This window comes from Pseudophryne corroboree, chromosome 9 (genome assembly GCF_028390025.1).
Source record: "Pseudophryne corroboree isolate aPseCor3 chromosome 9, aPseCor3.hap2, whole genome shotgun sequence".
In the NCBI taxonomy this organism is placed as follows: Eukaryota; Metazoa; Chordata; class Amphibia; order Anura; family Myobatrachidae; genus Pseudophryne; species Pseudophryne corroboree.
The window spans coordinates 177,300,363-177,314,544 of NC_086452.1; the positions used below are offsets into that span (position 1 = coordinate 177,300,363).

Consider the following 14,182-nt stretch of genomic DNA (forward strand, 5'->3'; position numbering starts at 1 on the left):
AAGGAGAACACTAAACTGTAGAAGGGGGCATTGGGCTGAATGAAGGGGCCCTGATACATGACTTCCAGGGTGGTAGGGGGTGTTTAATACATAGGGGAGGGGTGGATAGTGGAGTGGGCTTAATATTCATCATTTTACGGGGGTCAGGGCAGATTGCTTTACTGTAGATATCTCCAGTTCCTGGAAATAGATTTCTTAGCTTTAATGGAATAAAAAATACTAGAGTGTCTCACCTGTCAGGAGGTACTGGGGACTTGGGGATCAGACTTCAGTAGCCAGAGCAATTCACCAACGAACATATAAAACTGCATATTAGGCGTGTGGAGCTGGAGCAGGGACCAGCTGCTTGAAGGCCGATATCTGTGGTTCTGAGCAAAGTGCAGACAAGCTGCCAGTGTCCTCGGAAAGGGGAGAGTCCCAGCTTTTGGAGTATACCCTCAGAAAAACTCTAAGTCAGACAGAACCCGAGATATCTGGCTGGGAAGAACAATTAACAGGCTTGGATGGGGACCACTGCTTTGAAGTCAGATATCTCTGGTTCCCCAGGGCCGATTTTAAAAAATCTGGTACCCCTGGAAAGAGGGGACCCTCAGCTATCAGCCTACGGCCCTTTTACTCCTGGGGCCCTTGGGCAAGAGCCCATTGAGCCCATACGAAAAGACGGCCCTGGGCATATTGTCCAAAGTGATTTTGTCATATCAATTCCTCTTTTTCAGTGTTCAACAATGATGTCATTTAAGATAGAGAAGTTGTCATTTATTCATTACATTATTTATTAATCAAATGATATTGTGCATTTGTTACCTTATGTTTAGATGTTAATTATATCCCTTTTCACATTTAGGATCTCATTTATCAACGAGTGATAAAACTTGTTGTGTATGATAAAACTCATTGTGTATGATAAATGGTGCTCCAGCCAATCAGCTCCCAACTGTCATGTGTTTGAACAATTACAGTTGACAGCTGATTGGATGGAGCACCATTTCTCATACGCAACAAGTTTTATCATCCACATTGAGTTTTATCACTCATTGATAAATGAGCCCCTTACTTTGCTACAATCAGTCTCACAAACATGAAACTTTTTTAAACAATTGTTTTCTCATCCAGAACCAATATAGTTTCTGCGGACAGATCATCGCCAGACACAACTTGCAGAGGGAATTCTTCATCTTGGCACTCAATACAATTATGTGCATCTTTTATTGACCTATGTTGTGTCCGTGAATCAATGTCACTCACATTGCTATCTAACCTAAATGAATTTTGCTTCTTCCAGCTGTAGACACCATACCCTAATGTAAGACATAGAGAAATTACAGATACAATAGTAATTACAATTGTTGTTGTACTGTACTTCACAACAACTTTTGAGTATGCATAGTTTATTTCTTTTTCTTGAACCCTAGGTCTGGTGACGTGTACTAGATTTGATATTTCAGATTGGTGTGATGCTTTATCAGTTGAGCGAATTGCAATATAAATTATAACACTCATATGTGCAGTGGTGTTCCCAAATTTAAATGAGAATATCTCTCTGTCGCCGGCATTCTTTGGCTTTAGAATAGAAGCATTGATGAATATGGAGCTAGAAAAATGTTGTCTCAAATCTATAGGACTGTTGCTCATTCGAATGTCATAACTTGATGCTGAAAGAGGAAAAAAACAATTGCCATTAGCAGCATCAATGTGGTTAAAACATATTAGGACAGGTGTACTAAGACTTAGAGAGTGATAAAGTGGAGAGAGATAAAGTACAAACTAGAGATGTGTGCCGGACCATTTTTGCTGGATTTGGAATTGGCTCTGATGCATCGTCCGGTTTTGAATTTGCATTTTTAAAACAAAAAATACGGATGTATTTAATGTCCTCCTTAGAGATGTGCACTAGATCATTTTTGCTGGCTTTAGTGTAGTATTTTATTTAAACAATTTACAATAAAAGCTAAAATCACATCATTTGGGCCTTTTTTGTTTCTAGAGTATTATTAACCTCAATAACATAAATTTCCAGTAATTTCCAGTAAATTTTTAGCACCTCACAGCTCATAAAATTGTTTTCACCAATACTGTCCAAAGGCTGCAGCGAGCTGGCTAGTTGCTTAGCAACAGAGCAGAAGCATAAACACACAGCAGTTTATAACACATCTATCAAACATTGCCACACAGCAGAAAAGAAAAGTGGTGCAAGATGGAATTGTCCTTGAGCCTAACACTCACCTTTATGTTGGATATTATAAAGAACATGCACACTTTAACAAACCAAGCACTTCAGTAACAGAGACTACTTTTGTGGCTGAAGTGCTTGGTTTGTTTGCCCCCCTACAAAACAAGCTACCAATGGGCTTAAAGCAGCTAAGCCAACAGCTCTACAGTGGCAAGATGTCATTGTCATTGCCATCCTTACCCTCACCCTCATCTGTGTGTATGTCATCCTCACACAATATTAATTCATCCCAACTGGAATCCACCTTTACAGAAGTCTCTGTACTTTGATGTAATTGCTGGGAAAGGTCTTCCTTGTGGAATTTCCAGTTTATTTTGATGAACATCATCTTTTCCACATTTTGAGGAAGTAGCCTCCTACGCCATTCGCTCACATGGTTCCCGACTAGTAAAAATTATTTCTGAGTGCACACTGAACGGTGGGCAGCTTAAGAAATGCAAAGCTAGTTTGTACAAGGGCCTCCAAATTGCCTTTTTTTCCTTCCAGTACTCAAAGAGACTCTGTGACATGCCTATTTGTATGGTGTCGTGCAAATAATATGCCACAATTCTTTGGATGATGACTGTATCAGATGGAGTTAAGGTAGAGGTGTCACTAATTTTGGGCAATACTTTTAGTCCCAACCAGATGTCAAAATGTTGTGTTGGTTTATCTACATCACCACTGGGTCTTTTGGAAAGCTGAGTTATTTCTTGGCTACTGTCAAAGAAACTGAATGAGGAGATGTTGCAGGGCCATGTGTCACTTGAGCTGCAACTTGCTCACCAGGAGCACTTTGCATCTCTTAAGATCTGGGTCAGTTGGAAATGACATACAACGTAAACCTAAGATCAAGTACGACTGTCAAAATGTAGAGATCCGATTTCAAGATATTGGCAACCCTTGGATCCTGGTGAAGTGAATAAAGGACTTGATCTAAAAGTACAACATACTTTGCGGAAATCTCCTTGTTTCATCTCCTCCTTCAATTTCTCAAGCTGATTTTTCAAAAGCCTAAAATAGGGATCACCTGACTGAGGTGCAGTGTCTGAATTTACTTCACAGGTAGCCACTTCGAAGGGTTTCAGCACATTGCACATAAAGGGTGGAGTTCCACCTTGTTACCACCTCTTGCTTTAGTTGATGGCAGGGTAAATTGAACTGTTCTTGCATGTGCTACAGTCTCCTGCATGCTGTTGCTGAATGTTGAAAAAGTCCCAAAATTTTTCGACCACTGACAGCATCTCCTGTACAGCCCTGTCATTTAAATAAACAAACCTTGTACCACCAAGTTGATCGTGTTAGCAAAACAGTGGATGTGTTGGAATTCACCCAGCTATGTGCAATTTTGACTAAGTGCCAATCTTGACTATACTTTAGTACTAGATAGTCAAAATTGACTTGCCTGCACAGTCTATCTAACTTTGCGATACCGACCCCGCGGGACCACGCATCGTTATAGTATCGGTACTTCCCATGAGGCCACACCCCCTATCCAGAGCACTATCCTGGGACCAAATGTTGGGAAAAGAACCAACCAACTATCATTTTTCAAACACAGCCTGTAACATGGCCGTTAGGAGCTGGTAGGCTGGTTTTTTTTTTCATCTGAGTCCACTTTATTTCTTTCCAAGGCTTAGTACATAGACCCTTGTGTTTGGAAAATGACAGGAGCTGATATGTTGGTACTTTATTTCTCTCCAAGCTTTGATAAATCTCCCCCCATAACTGCATGACTGAACAGCTCATTGCCTGCCACGAGATCAGAACACACATCTGAAATAATCTGTGCTGCTGTGAACTGTCTCAATATTATCAGTGACAGTCTGTCACTTGAATTCTATGAATAACAGGACAAGGAGGAGATGGATATTGAGTATGGTACTCTAACCTTATCCAAACATGAATTAAAAATTGAAACTAGAAGTTTCTGAGGGGACATGATAGTATATGACTTTAGAACAACTGGAATAGGACATATACAAACTGTTGGTGCATATGTAGAGATGTGCCCTGTGGGCACATCAGCAGTGCTGGCTGTGGGCAGCGCTGGGGCAGCTTGTCTGTCCCCAGCGCCTGTCAGTGCGTGGCGGCGGGTGTCTGGTGCAGGGATCGGATGTTTCCCTGCACCAGGCTGTCGGCGACGGGGAGCGGCGCGGCGGCGCTTTAAACTTGGCGCCACTCTGGCCGCCAATCAGAAGAGCCGCCCGCGGCTTTTTGAATCCGGCGCCTCCAGCGAGCCAATCGCGGCTCGTGGGGCGCCGGCCAATCACAGAGGGGCACGGCGAGCCAATCGGTGCTCGCCGCGTCACAGGCCCCGCCGTCTGACGTCAGACGCCGGGCGGGAACAGCAGGGGGAGGAGGCCGCGCCGAAGAGCGGCGAAGATCCCGGCGACACGAGGAAGAAGACGTCGCGGTGGGAGATCGGGTGGCCGCGGAAGAGGCCTGAAGACGTCCGGCGGCAGGAAGAAGATGTCCAGCGGCGGCTGGACGCGGCGAGGCGACGGCGGCGCCGCTGGCCCGGACGGGCCAGCGGCCGAAGATTAAAGAAGAGCGCCAGAGAGGTCACCAGGGGTGGGAAGCAAAGGGCTGGCGAAGCTCCCACCTGGTGCCTCTCCCAGCGGGTCAGGTAGGCCCTTTTCAGGTGCCCCTGTACCCGCTCCTCCCTAGACCACCGGGTGTTCGGGCATTAGGCCCGTGGGCACAGTCAGGCCCTCCCGGCCTGTGGGCAAGTAGTCGGGCCCTCCCGGCCCGTGGGGCATTTAGTCGGGCCCTCCAGGCCCGTGGCCACGAGTAGCCGTGGAACCCCCCGGCCCGGATAGTCAGGCCACAGGGCTGTGAGACAGGCGGGCATTAGGCCCGAGGGGTGAAACAGGCACTAGGCCTGGGGGCCAAATAGGGGGCATTAGGCCCTAGTGTATTTTGGCCGATTAGGGATATGATAAGGTGACCTTGGGCACAAGGCCCAGGTCACCCAACGGGCAACAAGTTAGGCGGGCGCTAGGCCCGTGGGCGAATTCAGGCCTCCGGCCTGTGTGCAGCTAGGGGGCGCTAGGCCCAGTGAATACGACCCCCGAGGTGAATAAAGGTGGCACTGGGCGCTAGGCCCAGGCCACCCTGAGGTATTTAGGTAGGCAGGCCTGGGGCCCACATAAGGGAAGTTACAGGAGGTGGGTAGGCCGTGCGGCGCCCACCCCCTTTCCAGCGGGAGGGATTTAAAGGGACAGCACCGTGTGATCTTGTATTCCGATATTGTGATGTATGTTGTTACCGTGCAGGGCAAAGTGTATGCGTTGTTTAAGTTGTGCATAGTTGTGTCGCACCACCCACACGAGCTAGTTTGAGGGCTCTGTTTATGTAGCTAGTGTAGCGGATGCACACTAGGGTAGTTCTTGGCCCTGCACGGCTGTTTCTCTTTGCCTCCTTACAGGGACCGGTAAGTGGAGAAGATCGGAGTGCAAGACTTGTGACGGTGAGTAGCATCCGTGTATGTTTGTCCCTTGTCTGTCCCCGAGCGCCGGAGTCGGGATTGCTCACGGACGTGAGAATCCTTTTCATCACACTACGTGCGAGAGCGCGAGTGTGTGAAAGCTGGGTGGCTGAGGCTTTGTGCCAGTGATGACCTTTCACCCAACCGGTGAAGGTCGCGGTCACCCCTGGGGTATCCCCTGTTCCAGTGGAAGAAGGGTCGATACCCCCTTTAAGGTAAACTATTCTCTCCTCAGCTCGGTCGTCGGTCAGCTCCGAGAGGGAATCGCCGTGTCCGGATCCGATTGAAGATTTCCAGGTCCGTTGAAGGTTCCGGTACCTGAAGGTGAGAGAGAGCGGCGCCTGGTGAGTACCGAATCTACACCTGCACGGCAGCAGGCACCACCACTAGAGATGAGCGGGTTCGGTTTCTCTGAAACCGAACCCGCACGAACTTCATGTTTTTTTCACGGGTCCGAGCAGACTCGGATCCTCCCGCCTTGCTCGGTTAACCCGAGCGCGCCCGAACGTCATCATGACGCTGTCGGATTCTCGCGAGACTCGGATTCTATATAAGGAGCCGCGCGTCGCCGCCATTTTCACACGTGCATTGAGATTGATAGGGAGAGGACGTGGCTGGCGTCCTCTCCATTAGAAATTAGATTAGAAGAGAGAGAGAGATTGTGCAGAGTCAGACAGAGTTTACCACAGTGACCAGTGCAGTTGTTGTTAGTTAACTTTTATTTATTTTAATATAATATATCCGTTCTCTGCTATATCCGTTCTCTGCCTGAAAAAAAACGATACACAGCAGCAGCCAGTCACACAGTGTGACTCAGTCTGTGTGCACTCAGCTCAGCCCAGTGTGCTGCACATCAATGTATAAAAGGCAAAGCTTATAATAATTGTGGGGGAGACTGGGGAGCACTGCAGGTTGTTATAGCAGGAGCCCCCAGGAGTACATAATATTATATTAATTTAAAATTAAACAGTGCACACTTTTGCTGCAGGAGTGCCACTGCCAGTGTGACTAGTGGTGACCAGTGCCTGACCACCAGTATAGTAGTATATTGTTGTATGTATTGTATACTATCTCTTTATCAACCAGTCTATATTAGCAGCAGACACAGTACAGTGCGGTAGTTCACGGCTGTGGCTACCTCTGTGTCGGCAGTCGGAACTCGGCAGGCAGTCCGTCCATCCATAATTGTATTACAATATATACCACCTAACCGTGGTATTTTTTTTTCTTTCTTTATACCGTCGTCATAGTGTCATACTAGTTGTTACGAGTATACTACTATCTCTTTATCAACCAGTGTACAGTGCGGTAGTTCACGGCTGTGGCTACCTCTGTGTCGGCAGTCGGCAGGCAGTCCGTCCATCCATAATTGTATTATTATTATAATATATACCACCTAACCGTGGTTTTTTTTTCATTCTTTATACCGTCATAGTGTCATACTAGTTGTTACGAGTATACTACTATCTCTTTATCAACCAGTGTACAGTGCGGTAGTTCACGGCTGTGGCTACCTCTGTGTCGGCAGTCGGCAGGCAGTCCGTCCATCCATAATTGTATTATTATTATAATATATACCACCTAACCGTGGTTTTTTTTTCATTCTTTATACCGTCGTCATAGTGTCATACTAGTTGTTACGAGTATACTACTATCTCTTTATCAACCAGTGTACAGTGCGGTAGTTCACGGCTGTGGCTACCTCTGTGTCGGCAGTCGGCAGGCAGTCCGTCCATCCATAATTGTATTATTATTATTATAATATATACCACCTAACCGTGGTTTTTTTTTCATTCTTTATACCGTCGTCATAGTGTCATACTAGTTGTTACGAGTATACTACTATCTCTTTATCAACCAGTGTACAGTGCGGTAGTTCACGGCTGTGGCTACCTCTGTGTCGGCAGTCGGCAGGCAGTCCGTCCATCCATAATTGTATTATTATTATAATATATACCACCTAACCGTGGTTTTTTTTTCATTCTTTATACCGTCGTCATAGTGTCATACTAGTTGTTACGAACTTACGAGTATACTACTATCTCTTTATCAACCAGTGTACAGTGCGGTAGTTCACGGCTGTGGCTACCTCTGTGTCGGCAGTCGGCAGGCAGTCCGTCCATCCATAATTGTATTATTATTATAATATATACCACCTAACTGTGGTATTTTTTTTTCTTTCTTTATACCGTCGTCATAGTGTCATACTAGTTGTTACGAGTATACTACTATCTCTTTATCAACCAGTGTACAGTGCGGTAGTTCACGGCTGTGGCTACCTCTGTGTCGGCAGTCGGCAGGCAGTCCGTCCATCCATAATTGTATTATTATTATAATATATACCACCTAACCGTGGTTTTTTTTTCATTCTTTATACCGTCGTCATAGTGTCATACTAGTTGTTACGAGTATACTACTATCTCTTTATCAACCAGTGTACAGTGCGGTAGTTCACGGCTGTGGCTACCTCTGTGTCGGCAGTCGGCAGGCAGTCCGTCCATCCATAATTGTATTATTATTATAATATATACCACCTAACTGTGGTATTTTTTTTTCTTTCTTTATACCGTCGTCATAGTGTCATACTAGTTGTTACGAGTATACTACTATCTCTTTATCAACCAGTGTACAGTGCGGTAGTTCACGGCTGTGGCTACCTCTGTGTCGGCAGTCGGCAGGCAGTCCGTCCATCCATAATTGTATTATTATTATAATATATACCACCTAACTGTGGTATTTTTTTTTCTTTCTTTATACCGTCGTCATAGTGTCATACTAGTTGTTACGAGTATACTACTATCTCTTTATCAACCAGGTTACAGTGCGGTAGTTCACGGCTGTGGCTACCTCTGTGTCGGCACTCGGCAGGCAGTCCGTCCATCCATAATTGTATTATATACCACCTAACCGTGGTTTTTTTATACCACCTAACCGTGGCAGTCCGTCCATGTGCTGATTGGGGAGGGTTTTTTGGAAGGGACATCCTGCGTGACACTGCAGTGCCACTCCTAGATGTGCCCGGTGTTTGTGTCGGCCACTAGGGTCGCTAATCTTACTCACACAGCTACCTCATTGCGCCTCTTTTTTTCTTTGCGTCATGTGCTGTTTGGGGAGGGTTTTTTGGAAGGGACATCCTGCGTGACACTGCAGTGCCACTCCTAGATGTGCCCGGTGTTTGTGTCGGCCACTAGGGTCGCTAATCTTACTCACACAGTCAGCTACCTCATTGCGCCTCTTTTTTTCTTTGCGTCATGTGCTGTTTGGGGAGGGTTTTTTGGAAGGGCCATCCTGCGTGACACTGCAGTGCCACTCCTAGATGGGCCCGGTGTTTGTGTCGGCCACTAGGGTCGCTAATCTTACTCACACAGCTACCTCATTGCGCCTCTTTTTTTCTTTGCGTCATGTGCTGTTTGGGGAGGGTTTTTTGGAAGGGACATCCTGCGTGACACTGCAGTGCCACTCCTAGATGTGCCCGGTGTTTGTGTCGGCCACTAGGGTCGCTAATCTTACTCACACAGTCAGCTACCTCATTGCGCCTCTTTTTTTCTTTGCGTCATGTGCTGTTTGGGGAGGGTTTTTTGGAAGGGCCATCCTGCGTGACACTGCAGTGCCACTCCTAGATGGGCCCGGTGTTTGTGTCGGCCACTAGGGTCGCTAATCTTACTCACACAGCTACCTCATTGCGCCTCTTTTTTTCTTTGCGTCATGTGCTGTTTGGGGAGGGTTTTTTGGAAGGGACATCCTGCGTGACACTGCAGTGCCACTCCTAGATGGGCCCGGTGTTTGTGTCGGCCACTAGGGTCGCTTATCTTACTCACACAGCGACCTCGGTGCAAATTTTAGGACTAAAAATAATATTGTGAGGTGTGAGGTATTCAGAATAGACTGAAAATGAGTGTAAATTATGGTTTTTGAGGTTAATAATACTTTGGGATCAAAATGACCCCCAAATTCTATGATTTAAGCTGTTTTTTAGTGTTTTTGGAAAAAAACACCCGAATCCAAAACACACCCGAATCCGACAAAAATAATTCGGTGAGGTTTTGCCAAAACGCGTTCGAACCCAAAACACAGCCGCGGAACCGAACCCAAAACCAAAACACAAAACCCGAAAAATTTCAGGCGCTCATCTCTAGACACGCAACCACGCCTCTCACACATATAAGTCATAGTTCAGCTGTAGTCTACACATTTTGAATAAAACATAAATTGTTCTTTTGTTGGCTTTAATGAACAGTAATATGAAGTAAAGACTATGGACCAATGCAGCAGAGAAAACTCACCAGCTCCCTGATCATAGTTGTCTCCTGGTGCTGTCCAAGATAACAATACGTAATCATTTTCCATCCTTGCTTCAAGATCGACTATTTTACATGGCGGAAAAACATCCTCCAACATAGCATACTGGGAGACATTAGACACTATAAAACTGCCTAAAAAGAGGATCCTGCTGAAGGTTTCATTTAAGAATTGAGCTTCACCACTGATTAGCGGTTTAGGGGGATTCATGTTGATGGCATCTGCAATCAATAAGGATTATTCAAATATAAATCTTTTAAAGAAAGCAAATAAAGATTTCAGTATTGGCCAAGCAAAATATTAACCCCGTGCCAGGCCGAGGCATTTGATAGTTTTGATAGTTTTTTTTTACTTTTAAATTGATATACTGTAACTTGGTATTGCAGATCAATGAAGGGCACCCATTGTAGAATATTGTATCAAAGAGAAAATCAAGATTCAGAGCCATTTTAAAACACACTAATATATGGAGGCAAAAGCTATGAAGCTGTATCAGTAGGGGTTCTGGGCTATGTAATGTCACCACTTGTACTCATGGACAGATTTTGGCCCTGATTCAGAGCTGTAGCAAACTCGCTTGCTTTACAGTGGAGCGATTATTGGGCGACATCTTGATCATGCGTCTGAGTTACACTGCACATGTGCTGTGATGGTCATGCGACAGAGGTCACAGAGAGGATTATTTGACAAAGTTGCAGTCAGGGACCATTTAGGTGAGGCAACAGGGATTGGCAGCAAATTTTAGGCATGTCGGGACCATTTTTGGGGCATGCCTGAGCCTGCAATTGCAATCCCATATGCAGAAACAATGGGCCTAATTCAGACCTGATCGCTGCTGTGCATTTTCGCACGGTAGCCAATCAGGTCTGAATTGCGCATGTGGCGGCGCATGCCAGACAGCCGACGGCCATCTCAGCCCTGCGATCGCCTTTGCCTGACAGGTAGAGGTGGTCGCTGGGAGGGATGGGGAGGGCCGGCGGCGTTTGGCCGCCGTTTTAGGGGTGCGTTCCGGTCAACGCAGGCATGCCCGACCATGCGGGGGGCGGGCCGCAGCATCTGCGTGATGTCACACGCAGCCGCTGCGACCCGGACAGTGACGAGTAGCTCCCTGCCAGCGCGGGAGCTACGCTGGTAGGGAGCTATTCTCCAAGTACAAAAGCATCGCTGCTGTGACCATCTGAGTACAAGATGAGGCAGCTGCAGCATTTGCATAACTTTGCACACTCACTCACTCACTCACATTCTTAACGGTGGCAGCATTAGCATCTCCGATTCAGGCCTATTGTAGTTTGATATTTTGCTTTGTTGGCATACTTGCTCACTTTCCTGGAATGGCCAGTAGGCTCCCATAAATCGGGTAGGGCTCCTCACTCCCCCCCCCCCCCCCCCCCCCCCAGAAAGTTAGGCAAGTCTCCGGCACCTCCATCCAAACGCTCACACCGCTCCACCCACAGCTAGCACTCCGCTGCGGCCACCCACTTACAGAGCACGACTTCAGCTGAATTGCGTCATCATAGCCCTGCCACCCACTATGCAATGCCTGTTTTCTCTGCACTGTAAATCCAGGGGCGGAGCCACAATGATGTGATCATGCACATCTCACCTTTATAGCAACCACACCACCTATGGAGTATGCGCCGACCGTGCTGCCCCTCAGAGAGGTTATATAACTGGCTACATTATACATCTTGTATTAGCAAGTTTTACAGTGCAAGAATGATATATTATCTGTTTAGCTCCATATTACATGTACTGTATATTGTTCTGTTTATATTTAATGCAATTTAAGTTGCTTACTATATAATCAGAATCTTTAAACTTAACAAAACATATGTATGTAAGGGAAGCAGTTAGCTTCCCGAGATATGGGAACCCGGTAGTCAATATATCGACGCTGGGATCCCAAGGGAGAACGTATCGCTGGCGTCAAGATACCAATGCCATTCGGGATGCCGGTGTCACATTACCGACAGCCGGCATTCTAAACATCCGGATAGCGGAATGCACTGCTGCCTTGCCGCAGGGGAAGGGGTTAGGTTTAGGCTGCAGAAGGGAAGTTAGGGATAGCATGCAGTGCTGGGAGGTTTAGGGTTAGGGACCGGGGAGGGAGGGTTAGTGTTAGGCACTTAGAAGGTGAGGTTAGGGTTAGACATCAAGCGGGGAGGGTTAGGTTTAGGCAGCGGGGAAGGGAGGGTTAGGGTTAGGCACCAAGCGGGGAGGGTTAGGGAAAGGCACCACCGGGAAAGGTTAGGGTTAGGCACCCACATGGGAGGGTTAGGGTAGGAAGAAGAGGATGGTTAGGGGGCTTTCTGGGGGGATGTCGGCATTCTGATGGATGGGATGTCGTTGTCGGGATTCTAACCGCCGGCATCCCATCCATCAGCAATTCATACCTATCCCGTATTTAAGATTACTGTATGTTGGTATAATGTGCTCACCATTTTCTATGTATCCAGGAACGTACATGGCTCGACTGCTCTGCATGGGCATTAAGGAGACATCATTTGTCCACTCAGCAAGAATTTTCACTGTATGTCTACCATCGCGCCGGAACCAAAATACATATATGGAATATATGCCATCATCCTTGGTAATGTCAGCACCTAAATTTCATATAGAACTCATATGAACCTATAGTTAGCAATTAAAATCCAATTTCTTTCCAATGGCTACACCTTAATACAGGGTTAAGTTTTAACAATTTTTAAAATAACGACTAGTTAAGATAATGACATGCACCATACACAGTTTCATAGAAAAAAGGAGATTTATGGTAGACTTACCATGGTTACATCTCTTTCTGTGCGGTACACTGGGTTCCAAAGGGAATACATCGGTGTGTAGAGATGGATCTTGATCCAGAGGCAAAAACAGGCTAAAGCTTTAGACTGTCCCAGAATGCATTATGTAATGTATTATCCGACCTGTGCGACCCTGCCCTGGTGGATATAGTGGGGTCCCTGCACAACCACAATGTCTACGCCAGCGTTGCGGTCCATCTCCTTAGACCGCGACCGGAACGTGATTTAATGGCGGGTACTGCCTGGGGGACCTTCTTACCTCCTCCTTGAGAAGCAGCCACGCGATCCAGGAGAACATCTGCGGTGGTGTGCCTAGGAACCGGAGCGTCTCCGCCGCAAGTACGCGGGAACAGAGCCAGCGGAAGTATGCGATGCCGCTGGGGAGGTGATGGAGCCGCAGCACAGTATGTCACACTGACATATGAAGTGCTGCAGCCCTTGAAGTCTTCTAAATAGCTTTTTCAGGGCTGCCTGTGCAGTCCCCGTCTTTCCCCCCCCCTTCCCTGTTAAGTGACCTGCTCTAAAACTGAGCTCACAGTGCCTGGAGGCAGGGTTATATAGAGGAGGCCCCGCAACGCATCCTGGGACAGTCTAAAGCTTTAGCTTGTCGGTGACTCTGGATCAAGATACATCTCTACACTCCGATGTGTTCCCTGTGGAACACAGTGTACCCCGTTGCAGAAACTGGAAGTTTTAACTATGGAAGGCTATGGTGACGTAAGCAACTGGAAGTGCATCACATAACCAGTCAGGCAAATCCTGTGAAGAGGCATTTTGTGTGCTTGAATAAAGTAAGAACACAATTTGGGAAATCAACACCAACTAGACAATCAATCTACGATTGGCACAAGAAATGTGAAAAAACTGTTTATTTGTGTAAAGATACAGTGCATCCGGAAAGTATTCACAGTGCTTCACTTTCTCCACATTTTGTTATGTTACAGCCTTATTCCATAATGGAATAAATTCATTTTTTCCCTCAAAATTCTACACACAATACCCCCATAATGACAACATGAAAAAAGTTTTTGGGAGATTTTTGCAAATTTATTAAAAATAAAAAACTTAGAAATCACATGTACATAAGTATTCACAGCCGTTGCTGAATACTTTGTTGATGCACCTTTGGCAGCAATTACAGCCTCAAGTCTTTTTGAATATGATGCCACAAGCTTGGCACACCTATCTTTGAGCAGTTTCGCCCATTCCTCTTTGCAGCCTCTCAAGCTCCATCAGGTTGGATCGGAAGAGTCGGTGCACAGCCATTTTCAGATCTCTCCAGAGATGTTCAATCGGATTCAAGTCTGGGCTCTGACTGAGCCACTCAAGGACATTCACAGAGTTGTCCTGAAGCCACTCCTTTGATATCTTGGCTGTGTGCTT

The 14,182-nt window shown here is 46.4% G+C and overlaps 1 protein-coding gene across 1 annotated transcript in view; it reads right to left on the minus strand.

Annotated features, from left to right (window-relative positions):
* Positions 1 to 1,035: 1,035 nt before the first annotated feature.
* Positions 1,036 to 14,182, minus strand: part of LOC134958769 (calcium-activated chloride channel regulator 1-like) — a 171,792-nt gene continuing 158,645 nt past the window's right edge. The window contains exons 13-15 of the mRNA XM_063941505.1: positions 12,437 to 12,601; positions 9,983 to 10,219; positions 1,036 to 1,652 (exon numbers count right to left, since the gene is read on the minus strand). Of these exons, the coding sequence (XP_063797575.1) occupies positions 1,090 to 1,652; positions 9,983 to 10,219; positions 12,437 to 12,601 (965 nt within the window). The 3' untranslated portion in view covers positions 1,036 to 1,089. The remainder of the gene's footprint in view (positions 1,653 to 9,982; positions 10,220 to 12,436; positions 12,602 to 14,182) is intronic.